At 43.2% G+C, this 19,835-nt stretch overlaps 1 protein-coding gene across 1 annotated transcript in view; it reads right to left on the bottom strand.

Annotated features, from left to right (window-relative positions):
• Positions 1-3,516: 3,516 nt before the first annotated feature.
• Positions 3,517-19,835, bottom strand: part of ADA (adenosine deaminase) — a 36,613-nt gene continuing 20,294 nt past the window's right edge. Inside the window, exons 6-11 of the mRNA XM_077335495.1 lie at positions 17,774-17,898; positions 12,585-12,656; positions 10,730-10,831; positions 9,532-9,599; positions 7,866-7,995; positions 3,517-6,398 (exon numbers count right to left, since the gene is read on the bottom strand). Coding sequence (XP_077191610.1) covers positions 6,294-6,398; positions 7,866-7,995; positions 9,532-9,599; positions 10,730-10,831; positions 12,585-12,656; positions 17,774-17,898 — 602 coding nt within the window. The 3' untranslated portion in view covers positions 3,517-6,293. The remainder of the gene's footprint in view (positions 6,399-7,865; positions 7,996-9,531; positions 9,600-10,729; positions 10,832-12,584; positions 12,657-17,773; positions 17,899-19,835) is intronic.

The raw sequence follows: 19,835 nt of genomic DNA, 5'->3' as shown, positions 1-19,835 counted from the left end.
TAGATGCATAGTGCTTTTTATGCCATCCCTTATGAACTCACGAGTCTGGAAGCTTTAAAAAATTAGTATCATTCCTGATTTTAGGGGGGGGGGAGAGACTTTAGAGAAGCATGCTTCGTGTGACAACTTTGGCTGCACGGTTGAACCCATATTCATTGCTCCAGACAGTTTGCTCTAAAAAAAACAAAAACCCATCCGCGGAAGAAGGGAGATGGGTGTGAGAGTGGGACATTAGAAGTGGAGATAGTCCTTCTTCGCCTCCATATATTTCTTTAGCGTGTGGCTTGCTGGTTGCTCTCCTGTAGCTCATGCCACATAGGTTGGGGAACCCACTTTATGCAATTCCCTAACTACTACTTTAAAATGGCGGATGTTACTTGGGGTTTGCTGGATAGACACGAGAGGTTGGTGACGTCGTGCAAAACGTCAAAATTATGGCTTCTTCGTAAGGTAAGCATTTCACTATATTTATCAGGTGCGGAATGGCCTAGAGGATTTCCAGGTTTGTGGGGTTTTCAGAGGTTTTGTTTCTGTTTTATTTTTTAAAAAGCATACTGGTTCCGTAGAAGGAAGATATATATGTACCAGCATTTCTGGATTGTTTTGTAAGATAGAGCCCAAATTATCTGAATTACATATATAGAGTAAAAAATGCAAGTATTATTAATGTGCCATAATCAACTATGGCAGCTCATTCAAGTAATAACCTTGTCTCATGTTCTACTTGGAAGGCCTTTTCATCTGTGTAGGAGGTGAGCTGATTCTTCACAGGGTCATGGATGAATGGATCAGGAAATTTTATGTTATTGGGTGGGGGAGAATCAATGCCTCCCATAAGACTTCTGTAAGAATGCACATATGCAAAATAATGTCAACAGCATGGGCTTAAATGGACGTTAAACAGTCTGCTTAAACAAATGCAGCATTTACAATAGCTGGTTGGCTGATTTTGCTGATTTATATAATTGGCTGCCAAGCGGCATGCAGATCGAGAGATAGTTTCCTCTGTGGGGAAACTATTATCAAGCTGTGCAACAACACACATGCAAGAAACAATGTCTATGGTGCTGTTTAAATATAGTTGGGTTTTATACTGCACTTTTCTCTATGCGGAGGAGTCTCAAAGTGGCTCATGATCGTCTTTCCCTTCCAACAAGCACTTTGCGAGGTAAGTAAGGCTGAGAAAGTTCTGAGAGAACTGTGACTGGTATAAGACCATGCTACAGGCTTCATGTATGCCCAGCATACTATTCCAAGCACACACATCTTTACACCGCACCACGGGAGCGATATAAATAAAAGAGTAAAGGGTGTAGGGGAGGGCTTGGTCTGGGATGGGGAAGGGAGGCCATTTGCCCCTTGCCCCCAGACTGACGAATCAGGAGGCGCAAAGCGCCTCGAGACCCGCCCACCCCCCAAGCAGGGCCTCCTTTGCCCGACAGCCACCATTATGCGGCTATCCGATGACATGGAAGGTTGGTGGCTGCCCAGCCTACCCTACCCTGCGACCTTCGCCTGGGGGGGCCCTTTGGACCGGCCCAACGGACCTGGGCCCAGCGTGAAACCCCCAGGTGACCTGGGGGCCGGGCAGGGGAGGCCTTCGCCCAGAGACAGCAGGGAGGCTGGGGAGGGAAAACACGGCTTTGCGGTCGGGGATGGAGCTGGGCCGGCGCATCACACTTGCGCCTGCCTAGCTCCTTCCCCAGCCGTAAAGCAGGGAGGCTGGGACGAGTGGGGGGGAGAAAAGCCCTTCGCAGCCAGCGAAAGACTTGGGCCAGTGTCGCAGACGTGGCCACCCAGCTCCTTCCTCAGCCGCCAAGCTGGGAGGCTGGGGCGGGAGGGGGGGGAACAGGGCTTCGTCACAGACGAGGCCCCCCTGCCACAGCCCCTCCATCCCGCTCCTAGCGCCCATTGCATTTAAAAGTGCAATGAGCTTTATTTCTAGTCCAATAATATTTAGGATATCATTAGAAATGCAACTGAGTCAATTTAATGCAGCAAAATTAAATCCCACTAACCTATTTATTGTATTTACTTTTGGGCCCGCTATCAGAAGTGTAAAGCAAACCCATAGAAACCAAAAGAGCCAGAGGTAGCACGTGAAGCGAACACATGAGGCCTTCGAGCTGCAGGGTACCATTGCACTGTATTATAAGATCATCTAGCCCCGTATCACTAAATTGGGGTGAACTGTGGCTTATTTCAACCATGGAAGAGGTTTCTGAAACATACCTTACAGCAATTTTCCTATTCCTTAAAGGAGAATTTGTGATCTAGTCCCACATATGCAGCCAAAACAGGAAAGAGGGACAGTAAGATCTTCACTGGTAACTCAGATGCCACAGGAGACAAGCTAAACTTAGTCCTGTTAAGAATGCCTGGGTTATGGATTATATTTAGCCAAATCCTTAAGGAGAAGGTTGTAAACTACACTTAGGCCAGTGTCAATTTTCACTGGTGACATAACAGATCAAGAACAATCTCACAAAGGCAGTTAAAAAGGTCTTTATCTAATGCAGCATCGTTTTCAAGGGCACCTGGGAAACTGACAGCTACTGAACGAACTGGAAGCTTTTCTTGTTTCTAGGTTAGAACCCAGTTATGATTCACTAAGTCTGGACATATAAATGGAAATATAAAATTTAAATTTCTGATATTGCTGGCATTACTGTGGACTAAACTATCATCTACATTTTAAATACAAGAGCCAGTTTGGTGTAGTGGTTAGGAGTGCAGGCTTCTAATCTGGCATGCCAGGTTCGATTCTGCACTCCCCCACATGTAGCCAGCTGGGTGACCTTGGGCTCACCATAGCCCCGATAAAGCTGTTCTGACCGAGCATTGATATCAGGGCTCTCTCAGCCTCACCTCCCTCACAGGGTGTCTGTTGTGGGGAGAGGAAAGGGGAGGTGACTGTAAGCCACTTTGAGCCTCCTTCTGGTAGAGAAAAGCTGCATATAAGAACCGGTTGCAGATCAAGAGAAGAAAAAAAGCAGCCAGGGCAGGGGATTGCTTAACATCCCTTCTTGATTTTGGTTTGCTTCTCCCAACTGCTTTTTCCAGCAGTGGACAAACTTACAGGGAAAGCAGAAATCTTTTGCAGGGGGAGGGGAGGGATTTTGAACAGACAAATGGAAAGAAAGGGTCAAATAAATCCTTCCCCACTGAAATTCTCCAATACTAGAACAGCTTCATGTTTAAAAAAGGGGGGGGGCGGGGGGAACCAGGCTAGTTGGGAAGCAGGGATAACCAGAACCACAAGTTGTTTTTCTTTCTGCATTATACAACACCCATCGAGCCGGTCCAACTCTGTGCTCTGCCATTTCAGTTCCTTTTGTAGATGCCTCTAGCAAGCCCAGCTGTAGCACTGCTCCCGGCCCTCCCTTCAGTTCTGCGTGTCACTTGTCTCAAAAGATCATGAATTTCCACTGAAGCTCAGTCTTCGGACTGAATCGCAGCTTGTACTCCAGGGCTTGGCCGTTTTCCTGCCATGGTCGAGGGAAGTCAGAACACATGCAAAGCAAAATGGAAATTTATTTATTTAAGCCAAAGGATACATCGGGCTTTGTTCTTCAGATGTGAACAATTTCCTCAAAAGGATATTCCAAAGGAATTACAAAACCAAACAAAACAAGATATATGACAACGTTAGGAACGTTTATAGGCAGGGTAACTTTTTCACTGGTTAAAAAAAATAACATAATTCATATATATATATTTGCTGTATACATATACTTGGATATATATATTTAAAAAAATAACATTTTCCTATCAGTAATGTAAGCCATTACTCACTGGCTGAGTAATTTATTTCTGAGATATGTTATTATAATGCCATCATAACTCATCTTACATAAGACAATGTCAGAGACACTAATCAGAGGCAGACTTTGGTGTCTGGAGTGTTGTAAGACCAGCCTTTCTAAGCCCTCTGAGTCACAACAGCACCAGCTTCTGGAGCTGCTTTAACTTTATGTACAAACGTTACAAAAAAACATTGATATACTGTAAACTTAAACTACATATCTCTAAATACGAATAAAATGTAAAATGTCTGAGTATTGTGATGTGCAGGGCTTGGGCAACAGATGCCTTTTGTCCACAGAGGAGTTGTTCAGAAACACTTCTTGAAGTGCGTGTAAAACGCTCCCAGATATGAAAGTCAAAGAGTTCTGCTATGCTGGTGGGGGAGATTGTGGATATTTTAAGACTCTCCTCCAACAAGCATTTTTAAAAGTGCAAAATAAAATAATTAAAAGCCACATTCCCACGCGTTTCTCCATGTGCTGTTGCACAATTATTATTTTTTGTACTATTCCTTATCAGCACAACAAAAAGTAAGCCCAGCTGTGACTGGACTGTCTCCTACACTGTGTTTACTACACACGTGAAATAATAAACTGCTATTGGAGTTTCATTACAACTCCGCCAATGGCTCAGTTAAGCCCAAACATTTGCATTTAAGCTCATTTAGGGCCCATAGACAAGGAACAGAGCTGAATCTGGTTAAGCCATAGTACTTCAAGCTACCTACAGCTGTGAATTGGACTGCTGAACACATAATACATTTAATAGTGCCATCATAAGCAGAGTTATACCATTCTAAGCCTATGGGTTTGGAAGGCTGTAGCTCTGCTTATGATGGCACTGTCAGAAACCCAATAACTTCATGTTCTCCACAGAAACATGCAGCAAGCTAGGATGTTTTGAAGCCCTGAATATTATTTGGATTCTTGGAGGGCTTTCCCACCAAGGCGCCCAAAGGAAGATGTGAGAACCTTGGCGTTCTCATGGTATTGCACAGGCTTCATTAGATCTGATATTTCCAAAGAGATAATAGCTAGAGCCAAAATTGCAGAGACTCCTGATGGTCTGACATGTTCGAGGCAGGACAGAGAACAGAAGAGAGCGAGTAAGTCACAATAAGAGCCTCCTAGAATGTTCCTCTACATGGTCTGGGGGGGGCCAGTCTATATGCAGGGTTGCATAGGAAACAGGAGGGAAGTTATGCTGTATCATGTTAACTCTTCCTGCACAAACAGCATCAGTTTTATGTCATGCTCTTTAAGGTACTACTGGCTTACTGCTCAAGCTGTTAAACCAGTGAAACTAGTAAGAAGTATTTGCATGTAAGGCAAAATTAGTCCCACTGACTAATTCAACAGAACTAAATCTGGGGACAATCTAGTGCTTCAACTTAACTGGATTGTGTACTGGGCTGAAAAGCACCTGTGATACTTAAGACATCTAGCACCATTACAGAAAGTCAGTTGGCCACCAAATGGCAGGCCAGAAAATAACAAACGTAACTTGGGCAAATCTGCTGTTAAACAGGAAGGTTTCTGTAACACAGGTAAGGGATGAGACACCTCCAGCGTATAACAATTAAAAGGGTTTCTTCTTTGGTCAATGCAGGTGATTTTGAAACAAAGTGTTGTCCTGTTCTTTTGTTTTGTTCTGTTCTTCAAGGTGCATTTGTAGTCCCTTTCTCAGGTTGCTAGTTACGCAAAGCTATCTTTGGATGAAAGTTGCCACAATCAGATTGCAGCACTACCAAATTTAGTGATTTTTATAAAAGTGTTGGGCGGCATTAAGGCTGAGAACAATCAGACTTAGAATTACATCAATTATATAATGACTGAGGGTGGCATGACATTCATTTTCATCAGAATTTGTTTTTTTATAAAATCACCAACAGATGACAAATCTCTATTTAAAAATCAGTGGTAGACATTCCTGACTTTCACATATAGGGGCACACAGACCAGTTAGAAATTTCTCTCTAAGGCTAGGGAAAGGAAATTGTTCTTAAGGTAGATGTTTGTTTCCCAAAAATATACAAACACCTTTGTCCCTCTGTCACCTCAGGTTAAAAGAGGTCAACGAATCAAAACTGGAAAAAGGAAATTGTAAAAACCTCTTTACCAAAGTGGAAATTGAGATGAAGTACGTACCACAAGCCACAGGTCCTCTTTTGAAAGCTCCCAGAAAAATTAGATTCTCCCCAATCTAAAAATGAACACTCCTATAGATCAGTCAAAAGATAGTGGCTAGTGGTCTAGACAGCAGCCGTCCAGGCTGTGAGATTTGGGTCCTGTAGGTAGATATGATACAAACAACATGGGAATACTGTTCTGCGTACATACAGCATGTACCACTTTGTGCATACTGATAGTAAACAAGATTGTAATACTAAGTTTGTGCGTTTCCCCCCCCCCCCCCAAGAAGCAGGGAGATGTCTCCAGCTAGCACAAGAGCTGTGGTAACATCATGAGAGGCTGCCACAGAAAGGATTAGAACGCTGTGCTTTTCACCATCCCGTAGGCACAATACAGCTTACAGAGAAGCTCCTTCTTCTCCTGCTCCGGCAAGAAACTAGACTTGGCTGAATTTATGTTCTGCAAAAAGAAAAACAGAAGGTGACTTTATTCCAGACAGTTCAATTTCCACTAGTATTTCTGCAGTTTGAAGCACACAAACAGAGCTGAAATAATATATAGCTGTGCTGTTTCTAAGTCTATATTTTCACCCCTTGGTTGTTTTTAAAAGTTATTGCTTTCCTTTAAAACAGAATATTAAGGTATGAAAAAAACGGCGCATTAGGTCATGGTGCAGTGTTCTTTAAGAGAAAAATGGAATTCTTCAGCCTCCAAAACTTGCATGGCATTAAACCTGTAACACTTATTAGTGGAAGGGCATCACAACACTAAAAAAAAAATCATCTGAACAAAGTCTGAGTCCAGTGGCACCGTTTAAGACAATCAAAGTTTTATATATCTGAGGAACCGCCTGTCACCCTATGGCCCCCACAGGGCTTGACGCTCTGTGGGTAGTAACTTGCTGGTGGTTCTGGGCCCCCGGGAAGTTCATTTGGCATTGACCAGGGCCAGGGCATTTTCGGTTCTGGCCCTGACCTAGTGGAATGAGCTCCCGGAAGAGCTGAGGGCTTTGTGGGAGCTTCTGGTGTTTCACAGGGCCTGAATTCCCTGGGCGCAAAGAGAAAGGGAAGGCAGAAAGACCACAAACCCTCAGTGCCTTAAACTAATGGATTCTAGTTTGAATTGTATTGTTTTAAAAAATGTTATTTTGTCACTTACTTTAGGTCTCTACAACAAAGAAGAGGTATAAATAAATGCCTTCACCATCAACCCCCAAATGTAAGTGTATCGCTCCTTTCAATTGAGGTAAGCGCGCATGTGCCATGCGTGGACAAAATCGCGCATGCGCGGCACTTTCGCGCATGCGCAAAAGTGCCACGCATGCTCGATTTCGGTCGCACATGGCGCATGCATGCATGCGCAGCCTGGCCATGCATGCGCAGTGTGCGGGCGCGGCCCTGATTCCCTCTCCCCGCCCTCCCGCAGTAAGAAGCTTCCCGGGCCACAAGCCTGGGAAGTTTTTTACTGCCGGGGGGGGGGGTGGGGAGAGGTAGCTGCGGCCCGGCGCAATGGCCTTCGCGGCCCGGCACCGGGCCGCGGCCCGCAGGTTGGGGACCACTGGTCTACACCACCTGCAGCATAAGTCTATGCCTTCAGATGCCGGGTAGCTCTCAATAAGGGAGTAGATTACAGCCTATGGTGTAGCCGAATGCCTGTCATGATAAGTTTCTACAGAATCATCCCTGCCCTAAAAATGCAATGTTTTGAGAAGTAAAACACTGGCTTCAGTTCTAGCACATTTCCTTGGATGGACGTTCCAAGCAAATAATTTGGAAATTGACTGCACTGTAATTTTTACAATGCTGTTAGCTATCCCGGGACCCAAGTGAGGGTCTGAATAATAAATTTAATAATAAAAGAATAAATGAAAGGAGAAAAGCCCAGACACAATACATTTCCAAGGAGAATGAGCACAAGTCTACATACCACCCTCTTGAATTCCTGCTCAGTGAAACCCATTGAATCCATTGCTATCTTATAGTCTGTGTGAATCGTCGAGTTAAAAATGAGTGGGTCATCTGTGTTCAAGGAATAATTTGCACCATCCTTCATAAACCTGGGAAATCAGAAATGAAACTGGGACAGTTTGAAAGCAGACTTATGCCCTGTATTTTTCCTCAAAATAAAAATGTACAAACAATCCAAAATGTTTTTATATACTTACAGAATTCCTACCAAGCTAGGGTCAGAAGTGAACATCTGTATGTTCCTTTTCTTTATTATAAAACTAGATAGATAAAACTGCAAGGATTGTTTCAAAGCAAAATCAGGAGCAAGACTAGTGATGGGCGATTCAGTTTGGGTAAGCCAGAAAGCACCAGAATCTATTCTTTTTGGGGTACTTTTTCAAGTTCATCCAAGCTGAACTGCCCATTCCCTGCACTCAAACAGCCTCAATCAAGGTGGCCAAATTGTGATTCTGCCACAATTTGGCCTATTTAAATGCATCCCTCCTGCTTTCTCAACGGATGATAATTACAGGGGGGAGGGATTAAAAGGAAACAGGTGGAGCGCCTGTCATTATCAGCTGTTTGGCAGGTGGTCTCAGCTGAATCCAAAAAGGTGAATCTTAGCTGTATTACTTAAAAATTCATTCCAACAGTCAAGGAAAAATACTAAGATATAGTGAAATGACTGTGCAGACTTTGCTTCATCTTATTGAACACTTATGCAGATAATAGAACATCAATGTAACTGGCCTCCCTACACATACATGGACATAGAAATAACATCTAGTTGTCACCAATTTATATTGGTATAGCACTTTATTCCCTCTCTACCCACTAAAGAAAAGGTGGGAGCTCCTGGGGTTTTAAATAACCATATTCTTAACACAAAGTGGTTTTAACTATATTAAATGTTTTACCTAAATGCATTATGCTGTAAACCAGTGGTCCCCAACCTTTTTGAGGCTGGGGACCGGCAGGGCAACTGCCCAACCGCGCATGCCGCACATGCGCGGCCACGCCCGTGCATCGCGCATGCGCGGCCGGGCCGTGGCCGAAATCGCGCATGTGCGGCACGAAAGTGCTGTGCATGTGCGATTTCGGCGTGCATGGTGCATGTGCGCATGTGTGGCCCAGCCGCGCATGCGCAATGCACGGGCGCGGCCCTGATTCCCTCTCCGCCCCTCCCGCAGTAAGAAGCTTCCCGGGCCGCAAGCTTGGGGCCTGGGAAGTTTTTTACTGCGGGGGGGGGGGGTCGGGGAGAGGGAGCCGCGGCCTGGCACCGGGCTGCGACCCGCGGGTTGGGGACCACTGCTGTAAACCACCCTGAGCCCTCAGGGAAGGACAATATAGAAATTCAACAACCAAATAAATAAATTGAGTGTATGATGTTTTATTGTAGATATCTAAACCCTGCTTCTCTCCCCAGTGGGAGCCAAAAGCAGCTGACAATATCATCCTCCTCTTCTCCACTTTATCCTCAAAACAGCCCTGCGTGGTAGATTAGGCTGAGAGTCAGTGACCCAAGGTCACTTAGTAAGCTTCCAAGATAGGTGGGCCATTTGAACCTGAGACTCCCTAGATTCTAGACACTAACCATTGCACAATGCTGGCACGATATCAAAAATATAAAGAATTCAACTTACCTTACTACAGGATGATTAGCAAAGTTGGGGCTACATGCTCCAGTGAGATAACTTGACCAAGGACATACCTGTATGTTGGCCATGTGAAAAAAAAAATCAAAGTCCACTTTGAGAACAAGACTTTCTTATAAAGCTCATAACTTAGCAGAAAACAATTCTCTCCTTTATCACTCCTAAGATTCATCCTTTTGAAATATACCCACCTCTCTTCCTTACCCATGGAAAAGTACATTTGTCAAGGCACCACAATATATAAAATTGTGAGCATTGGGATCACAGTCATTCCAACACAGCTCTGAAAACAGAACTAGGCTGTACATGCACAATTGGCTCCCCCTGGCTTGCTAAACTGGATTAACTATACCAATTCAAGAATGCTTGGGGGGAGAAAGAACACCACACCAAACCACTCTTGCAGCAGCATAGACTATGCAGTCAAGTGTGAGATAACTGTGCCACAAAAAAGAAGATCACACATCAGGATACAGCCTTCATGTAACTGCCCCAATGGTTTACAAAGTTTACCTAGAACTTTTCAGGTGGAAAGGGGAAGAAGGAGAACAACAAATGGTACTTCCTGTCTCAATAAAGGGTTTAAGGCTTAATCTTGCTTAGCAATGCCCCTTGCTCCCAAGTAAATGCACAGAGATTTCTACACTATCTGCTTTTCTTTATTCAAAGGCATGTTGATCCTTCATATTTAGGACAATATAGCAATGCATATTTTAGGAAAATGAGGCATCAGATCAGTACTGTACATATCATCTTGCATAGCTGATATGTAGCTGGAATGAAATACCAAGGAGTTTGTCTTCAAATAAAATCAGAATTTCTGTAAATTATTTGCTACTTTAGCCTAAAAGTTGATAGTGTCTCAGCAATACAGAGCAACACCTCCTCCGCCATCAGAAAGATCTATGATAATCTATTTATCTAGGGCAGGCTTATATAATATATGGTCATGTTGACCCACCTTACCCTCTCCAAATGGCCAGTTTTGGGCCTGGAGGGGGTGGGGAGGGTAGGGACCTTGGGTGGGCATGTATACAGCTATGCGTCCCAAGCATATTCTATACGATCATACCAGTTCTGGTGTTTCTTAAAGCCTGGATAAAATTTCAGGCGTTTCTCAATGGTAAAAAAGTTGACAAAGGTACATACAGTCTACCTACAGAGATGCCACCCTGCAAGATATTACCTCAAAATGCATGTTTCGTTTCAACAGATGCTTATATAGACATTCATCTTCCAAGACATGGTAGCCATGGCCTATACGCTCTGCTTTTAGAGTGCAGATTGCCTACAAGACACAAAACAAACAAACCAGGTGCTTATTGATTCGATCCCTCTGAGCAGGCAGTGTGCCTCACTTCCCTCTGAGAGAATGAGTCGCTTTTAGGACTCATTTTGCCACAAGACGTTTTTAAAAACTACATTCATGAAGTCAAAACGGTTCACTTAAATTGCTTTGGAATTCCAACTCAAACTGTTTAATATTTACAAAAATCATTTTGCTCTATTAGTACAGTACAGGCATGGGCATCTTTAAAGTAGAACATATCATAAGGAAAGAGAGATTAGGTTTAGAGTAAGGCAGAGCAAAAACTGGTAGAAAGAGATATGCAGAAGACACCACATTACTGGCAGAAAATAGTGAACACCTGAAATGACTACTGCTGAAGGTTAAAGCAGAAAGCTCTAAAGCAGGATTACTCTGAACATCAAGACTACTGAGGAATTACACAACTTTTTCAAAGCTAACAATGAAGAAATTGAAATTATTAAAGATTTTATATTCTTTGGTTCAATCATCAACCAAAAGGGAGACAACAACCAAGGACTCAGAAGGAGACTGCAATTGGGAAAGTCAACCATTAAGGAACTAGAAAAGATCCTTAAGTGAAAGGATGTGTCACTGGCAACCAAGATCATCTATATCATAGTATTCCTCAATACTATATATGAGGGTGAAAACTGGAAATGAAGAAAGCTGATGGGAAGAAAGGAGAGTTTAACAGATACCATGGACAGCCAAAAAGACAAATAAATGGGTTTTTCATTAATTCAATCCTGAACACTCCCTAGAAACTACAATGAATAAACTGAGGTTATCTCGGGTCATGAGAAGACAAGACTCACAAGAAAAGACAAATGCAGGCAACGGCAAACCACCTCTGAACATCTTTTGCGATGGAAACCCTACAAGATAGCCATAAGTCAGCTGTGACTTGCCAACAACAACAAAAGCCTTGGGGCAGGGTACTTGAGGGACTGCCCCTTCCATACTCTTCAGCCTTCTAATTAAGATCCTCCTCCCAAGCCCTGCTCACTGTGTGTAAGTTCAATAGTGATCAGAGAGAGGGCTTTTCCCATGGTGACACCTTGCCCTAGAAATGACCTCCCCTTTGAGGCTCACCTGGCACCTACTTTTACAACTATTATTTGTTGTTGTTGCCATCAAGTCACAACTGGCAACTCTGTGGGGTTTTCAACGCAATATATGGTCAGAGGCTGTTTACCATTGCCTGCCTCCACATCAGGCCTGTGGTATTCCTTGGAGATCTCTTATCCAAATACTAGTCAGGGCCAACCTTGCTTAGCTTCTGATATCTCGAGATCTGATGCGATCGGGCTAGGCTGGGGTATTAAGGCCAGCATGTCCTTTAGATACCAGTTGAAAACATTTCCTTTGACTCAGATGTTTAACTGTATAGTTCCCATCTTTAAAACCGTTTTAATGGGCTACTCCCAGCATTAGAACAGTTTTATGAATATCATTTTAGGTTGCCGGATGTTTTTATGCCCCTGGCTTTTTTCTTAGTAATAATTTCTTACAGTGGAGTTTCCATTTTATTTTTTAATACTTTCAACTGTCTCAAGCAGGCCTCCATGGAGATGGCATATAAAATTTCAAACTAAACAAACTAAATACAATGCATGTTGAGACTGATTTTGCAAGGACAACTGTTTAGTACAAAATTTCCATCAAATTCATCTTGGATAAGAGCTCTGGATGTAGATCTATTTTCAGTGCTTTGTGGTACAGTTTTTACCTCTTTGACAACCTGGGGTGGGCCAGCTTCACCAGCATGAACAGTTCGATGAATGCCACATCTTTCAGCTTCCTGGATAAAACAAAAATAGAAGACCACTCCATCAGAGAAATGTAAATGGCAGCAAGCAGCCAATGTCAGAGGGACAGTATTTGCTATCTTAACTACTTGGCTACAGACTTAGAATAACTGTCTATAAACACAGCACCATTCTATCTAGGGATGCTTTCCCTCCCAAAGAGTAAAATAAACTGCATTATAAAAATATAGCACAAAGTTATAGATGCCAATTTCTTTGCGATTTTCTTTTCTTTTTCACCCCCTTTATTTATTTATTTATTTACCAATTTCTTGCGATTTTCAACAGGGCTGGAGAGGAGGGGTAAAGTGTCCAAAAACAATTGCTAACTTATTCACAAGAAGCCACTTTGAGGAAATTTAAGAAACTGCTTGGAACAGGAACATCTTTCAGATGAGGGATTCATTAATCTTCAGTTGGTCAGTCATCCCACATCCAAAAGACACGCATGATTCTGATATCATATATACCACTGGATGTATGTATATCGATACGAATGATCTGCCAAGTGCCAGGAATAAGCTACTTCATCAATTGATACCATCTGTATATCTAGAAGCTGACAAATGTCAATGAACAAAACTCTAATTAAGGAATTACTTTGATAAGGAGCTATAGTACGAGGCTAATATGCAAGACTAATATGAAACAACCTAAACAGTCACAGAAATTCACATTGGATGTATAATAGTGAGTAGCAATGAGATCTGGAGTCTCCATTATGCCTGGTTGAGAAACCCTAATCTATACCTTCTGACAAATAGCCACTGATGGACCTTTGCTCCATATGTTTATCCAATCCCCGGCTGCACAACTTCCCTCCCAAGACTTAATCCCCTCAAGAAGCTGTCTATGCTTGCAGTGGTGACCACTTTCTGCAACAATTAATTCCATGTGTCATTTACTCTTTGGGTGAAGAAGTACTATGTTTGATCTGTTCTAAGCCTACTGCACATTAATTACATTATGTCCTTGAGTTCTTATATTGTGAGAAAGACAAATGTACTTTCTCTAACTTCTCTATTCCATGCATAATTTTGTTAATCTCTATTATGTCACCCCTCAATTATTTCTCCATGCTAAAGAGTCCTAGCCTCTTTTAGCCTTTCTTCATGGAGGTGTTTCATCCCCTTAATTATTTTAATTGCCCTTTTCTGCATCTTTTCCAGTGCTATAATATCTTTTTGATGTGCAGTGGTCAGAGTTATATGTAGTGTTTCAAATGAGGCCGCATCTTACAGGGGCCGATCTGTTTTCAGACCCTTTCCTAATACCCCTCCAAGACGGAGGTCCTGTGGCTGGGACGCAGGGGGCAGGATCAGGAAGCGCGCTTGCCCACCCTGGGAGGGGCGCATCTTACCATCGCGTCCCAGGCCAGGAATTTGGGCGTGATCATTGATGCCTCCCTAACTTTGGAGGCACAGATCAAAAGAGTAGCAGGCCAGGCATTCTTCCAACTTCGCCAGGCCCGACTACTAGCGCCCTACCTGTCCCCCGAACACCTGGCCACGGTGATCCATGCAACGGTCACCTCCAGAATAGATTTCTGTAACTCGCTCTACGCGGGCCTTCCCTTGTCCTTGATCCGGAAACTTCAGCTAGTGCAGAACGCAGCTGCCAGGGTCCTCACTGGTACACCTTGGAGGGCCCATATCCAGCCAGTGCTGAGGCAGCTGCACTGGTTGCCAATTGCTGCCCGGATCCGGTTCAAGGTTTTGGTTTTAACCTTCAAGGCTCTACGCGAGTTGGGACCCACATACCTGAGGGACCGCTTATCGCCCTATGCCCCCCGTAGAGCTTTACGTTCTGCGGGAGAAAATCTATTGGTCGTCCCCGGCCCTAGGGAAGCACGCCTGGCCTCGACCAGGGCCAGGGCCTTCTCGGTCCTGGCCCCTGCCTGGTGGAATGAGCTCCCGGGAGAACTGCGGGCCCTGCGGGACCTTCCATCGTTCCGCAGGGCCTGCAAGACGGAGCTCTTCCGCCAGGTTTACGGTTGAGACCAGGCTTAACACCTACGCCCCCCCGGGACCTGAGGATTGGGATTAGACATGAGTACCATCAGTATCCCCTCTCCACTTGCTAAGGGGGAATGGGTAGTTGATTAGCCGCTCTTGCCAGGTAGTCATTAATATTGACATGTTATTTGGTTTTAATGTATTTTATGGGGTTTATACTGTTGTAACCCGCCACGAGCCGCAAGGGAGTGGCGGGAAATAAATTCAATAATAATAATAATAATAATAATAATAATAATAATCCCCAGCATATCAATTGTCTTGTTTATTGTCTTGTTTATTGTAGTCTCACACTGAGTCAATATTGAGTTATCTGCCACAACCCCAAGAACCTACCAATGTATATAGTTATGGCATAGAGCCATTCTAATCTTTGAGAAGATATGCTCTGCAGACATTTTGACACTTTTTTTCAATGTTCATTTTTTATAGAATGCTACCATAGGCTTTAAAACTGTGACAGACCCAAATCCAATAGTTTAGTGAAATGATTAATGAGGAACGAGTACCTAATACTAACAAGAAACATTTAATTTGACTGCAATCCTGAATCCACTTCTATCTGTGGCTTTGAATATGCCTCACTGCCTTTAGTGACACTGAAACTTTTCTATCAATACAGGAAACATCACACTAGAGTTGCAATACTGTAAAGACTTGAACTGAACAAAATTTTGAAAATATGAAGAAGGGTTCAAGTCTGGAGAGATTTCCAAATAAGCCTTGATTATATGAGAGCAAAAACAAAGGGAAAAGCATTTCCTTCAACTTTAATGCCTGACAATATTCTGGCATAATTTACTTCATCAGCAGACAAAGCAGTGAGGGTGGGTAATTCCATGGGTTCATTGGCCAAAAAGACCTATGTGAAACTATTTCATACTATTTTGCTTATCCTTGTATTCAGGAATGAGAGGTAAATCTGCAGAATCCAAGATCAAATCTGCATTTTGCTTTTTATCCTCTCCCAGCCTGAATAAACCTCTCCCCTCTACACTGTATTCGATTTCCATTTTGATTTGGGCGCTTTAGATTTCCCCTCTGCAGTATGCATGATTGATCTGCAGTGACCCTACCTTCCCCAGCGATATCCAGGAGTGGATATAAGTCGCTATATTTGAGAAACCCGCTTTTGAAAGCCCTCAGTATAAGTGTAGATCTGATTTTTGCCGGATTAACTTCCGGCCCGATGCCTGCAACGCTGATCATAGAATCATAGAATTGGAAGGGGCCATACAGGCCGTCAACCCCCTGCTCAACGCAGGATCAGCCCAAAGCATCCTAAAGCATCCAAGAAAAGTGTGTATCCAACCTTTGCTTGAAGACTGCCAGTGAGGGGGAGCTCACCACCTCCTTAGGCAGCCTATTCCACTGCTGAACTACTCTGACTGTGAAAAATTTTTTCCTGATATCTAGCCTATATCGTTGTAGTTTAAACCCATTACTGTGTGTCCTCTCCTCTGCAGCCAACGGAAACAGCATCCTGCCCTCCTCCAAGTGACCTTTCAAATACTTAAAGAGGGTCATCAAGTCCCCTCTCAACCTCCTTTTCTCAACCTATCTTCATAGGGCTTGGTCCCTTGGCCCCAGATCATCTTCGTTGCTCTCCTCTGTACCCTTTAAATTTTATCCACGTCCTTCTTGAAGTGAAGTCTCCAGAACTGCACACAGTACTCCAGGTGTGGTCTGACCAGTGCTGTATACAATGGGACTATGACATCTTGTGATTTAGATGTGATGTCCCTGTTGATACAGCCCAAAGTGGCATTCGCCTTTTTTACCACTGCATCACACTGCCTGCTCATGTTTAGTTTACAATCCACAAGTACCCCAAGGTCTTGTTCACACACAGTGTTACCTAGAAGCGTATCCCCCATCCAGTAGGCATGCTTTTCATTTTTCTGACCCAGATGCAGATGATGTAGAGAAGTAGTCTGTCCCTGATTGGCTGGGCATCAGTTCAAAGACTTCCTGGTTCCCGGTTGCACGGCTTCCCTCCCAAGACTTAATTTTGCCCTCCTTTTGGAATCTGTTATAAAGTGACTGCCCTCCAGAAGCCCATACTTCTGAACAGAGATTTGCCTCGTTCTCTAAATCTGCTAATGGCTCCCCTCCCCTCCAGGAAAAGCAGCAAGCAGCCTCGTGCTGCACTTGGCTGGCTCGGCAGTCAAAAGACAAGAAATAAAGCACTGTTACGCAAAATCTTCCTGTAATAATTTGTTACCCCTAACAGATCCCTCTCCTCATCTCCACTTACACAGATTGTTCGTTAAAAATAGCAGCACTCTGTTTTAACTTTGGAGGAAGCAATGTATGCAACAGCACACAGCTTGGAACACCCCAGTGCAACACTACCTGTCACAATTAACAGTAATGAGCAGAACTCAGAACTAGCTATTCTAGCACATTGGCTTGAATCCTATGAAAGAATTCTGTGTAATCTGTTTTGTGAAATGTGCATCTTTTGCTGCTAAAATTCAGTTTGTGCAAGGGCCCATTAAAAACCACTAATCTTGTAGATATGGAAAATTTAGCTGGCAGCATGATCCACAGCAGAGACTATCTAGTACATACAAAATTCATTCACAGGGTCTAAGCATAAGTCAGTTCTTTTATTGGTTCTAAGTAAGCTACTATCTTCATTACTGAGATGAAGCAATCTGGACTTTGATACACAGGAGAAGAAGGGTGAATGTTTCCCTATCCTGTTCCTTCATCAACATAACAATCACCAGTGTTGACTCATGTGAAACCAACTGACAACCCATCCTGTTTCAGGGCAAGAGAGTCATCACATCTGAATCGATAAGAACTATAATAGGTGATTATTAAATGCACCTAGGAAAGAAAACAAATGGGAAGCTGCATATTACAAAGAAACATTCTGGACATTTATACTTTAAAGAAATACTGAATACTATGAATTGTGGAAACCAGAGCAAAATAGATGAATCAATGAGCCTTACTACCGAGTAAGCATTTTTAGAACTGCAGCAAAAAGTTGTTGTCACTCTAAATTGTTCTCAGACTCTTCCCCAGAAGAGCCATCCCCTTTGACGATATTCTGGTGGAGCTTTGATGTTATCTGAACAAACCTCATAAGCTCTCCGATGTTCTGGGCAGGTCTCCGCATTTATTGACTCATCCCCAGCCAAATCTATAGCAACTACAGTATCATTCTTGTATTTTTTACAGAGTTCTACCACTTCTGGTGACCAGCCTGAAAAGAAAAGCAACAAATGTTAGTAAGAAGGCATCTTTTTTTGCACTATCTTAAACCTTGCTTAAATATGTTTTTTATGCAAAGGAAATATGTCATTCCAAAACATTTCATTTTTCAAAATGTTTCCATCTGTTAAGGCCCTCCCAGGAAAAAAAAACATCCAGATGTTGGAGACTGTCCACCAGTCTTTTCAACAGTGCATTTTTTTTTCTGGGCACTGTCACTGCAGTAGCGGTTAGTAAAATCTCCAATAGCATTCTTATAAAGTTAAGCCATTTTGAAATGAAGCGATATCTGTTGATGGGTGGCCTTCCATATTCACCCCCGGATACTTTGGCCACATGTCTGAAAGCTGTGGTGGACTGGCTCAAATGGAGTGAGCTAAAGTTGAATACAGCTAAGACAGAGGTCCTCTGTGCCCCAGAAGAGTCAGTGCTATTCCTGGCTCTTGGCAGGGATCAACTAACAACTCCAGTGACGGTCAAGAGTCTGGGTGTGATCATGAATGCCTCATTATCCATGGAGGCCCAGTTCACAAATTCTGTGTATCAGGCATTTTATCATCTTCGTCAGGTGCTGCAATTAGCACTTTACCTGTTGGATCATGACAGTGATCCATGCAACAGTCACCTCTCGGCTATATGACTGTAACTCGCTCTATGCAGGGCTACCCTTGAGCCGGCTCTGAAAACTTCAATTTTCTGCACTCCAAAATGCAGCAGCATGGATCCTGCAACAGCACACAGCTTGGAATGGGAAGGAATGGGAAGGCAACTGTAAACCGCTTTGAGCCTCCTTCGGGTAGGGAAAAGCGGCATATAAGAACCAACTCTTCTTCTTCTTCTAACCGGGACCCAAGGGAGAGCACATATATAACCAATGCTCTTCTAGCTGCATTGAAGACTGGATCATTGAAAGCTTCAGATTAAAACTGGATCAGGTTCAAGGTTCTGGTTATTACCTTTAAAGCCCTAAACAGTCTGGGGCCCTCATATCTGTGGGACTGCCTCTCCCTTTATGCCCCCCGAGAGCATTATGGTCAAGTGACAAAACTTTATTAAGGATCCCAGCCCTAAAGGAATAAAACCAGCCTCAACTAGGGCTAGGGTTTTGTTTGCCTTGGCCCTAGCCTGGTGGAACACTCTGCCTAATGAGATCACCATCCTGCAGGACTTTAAAAGTGTTCTGCAGGGCTTGAAAGACAGAGATGTTCCACCAGGCCTATGGCTGAAGCCTGAAGACTACCATTAACATCTGCTGGCGTCCCTGAATGAACCCAACCATTAACATCTACTGCAGACTCATTTTATATCTCACCCTTCCCCATTCCATAGAAATAGGAGATGTTTTAGACTGAATTGGCACCATTATTTTAAATCATTGTAATTTCTTTTAAATTCTATATTATTTATATTACATTGTATGTATTTTAATCTCATGACCTGCCCTGAGCTGTTAAGAGAAGGGTAGCACACATATGCAATAAACAAACAAACAAATAATACTTTATGGTCCCTACACAAACCTCATATTACAGTGCACTGCACTGGCTATATAGTGTGAAAGGATCACCTCACATCAAGACTGCACTTTCCCAACCAGTGCAAAGTTAGACTGCAAGGTTCAAGAGAAATATCAGAAAAGGAAATGGGTTGAAAGAGCAAAGACATCTCATCATAGTTGCACATAAAGCTGCATTCCAGGGGGGAAAGCAAAAACTTAAAACTATGACTAAAAATCCTGCAGGAGCATCTCACAAGGAGAAATACAAGAAGAAAGGGAATATATCCATCCTTAGTTTGTGTATCTCTATTCCCCATTCCCATCTTTTCAGTTTCATGAATTACTAAGTTTATCAAATTTATATCCCACTCCCTCTCCCCTGAAAGGGAGTCAGAGTGGCTAACAACATATAAAAAAATCAATACAATGAT

Source organism: Paroedura picta, chromosome 4 (genome assembly GCF_049243985.1).
Source record: "Paroedura picta isolate Pp20150507F chromosome 4, Ppicta_v3.0, whole genome shotgun sequence".
In the NCBI taxonomy this organism is placed as follows: Eukaryota; Metazoa; Chordata; class Lepidosauria; order Squamata; family Gekkonidae; genus Paroedura; species Paroedura picta.
The sequence above is the reverse complement of the archived record's forward strand: the minus strand, read 5'-3'. Positions and strand labels throughout refer to the sequence as shown.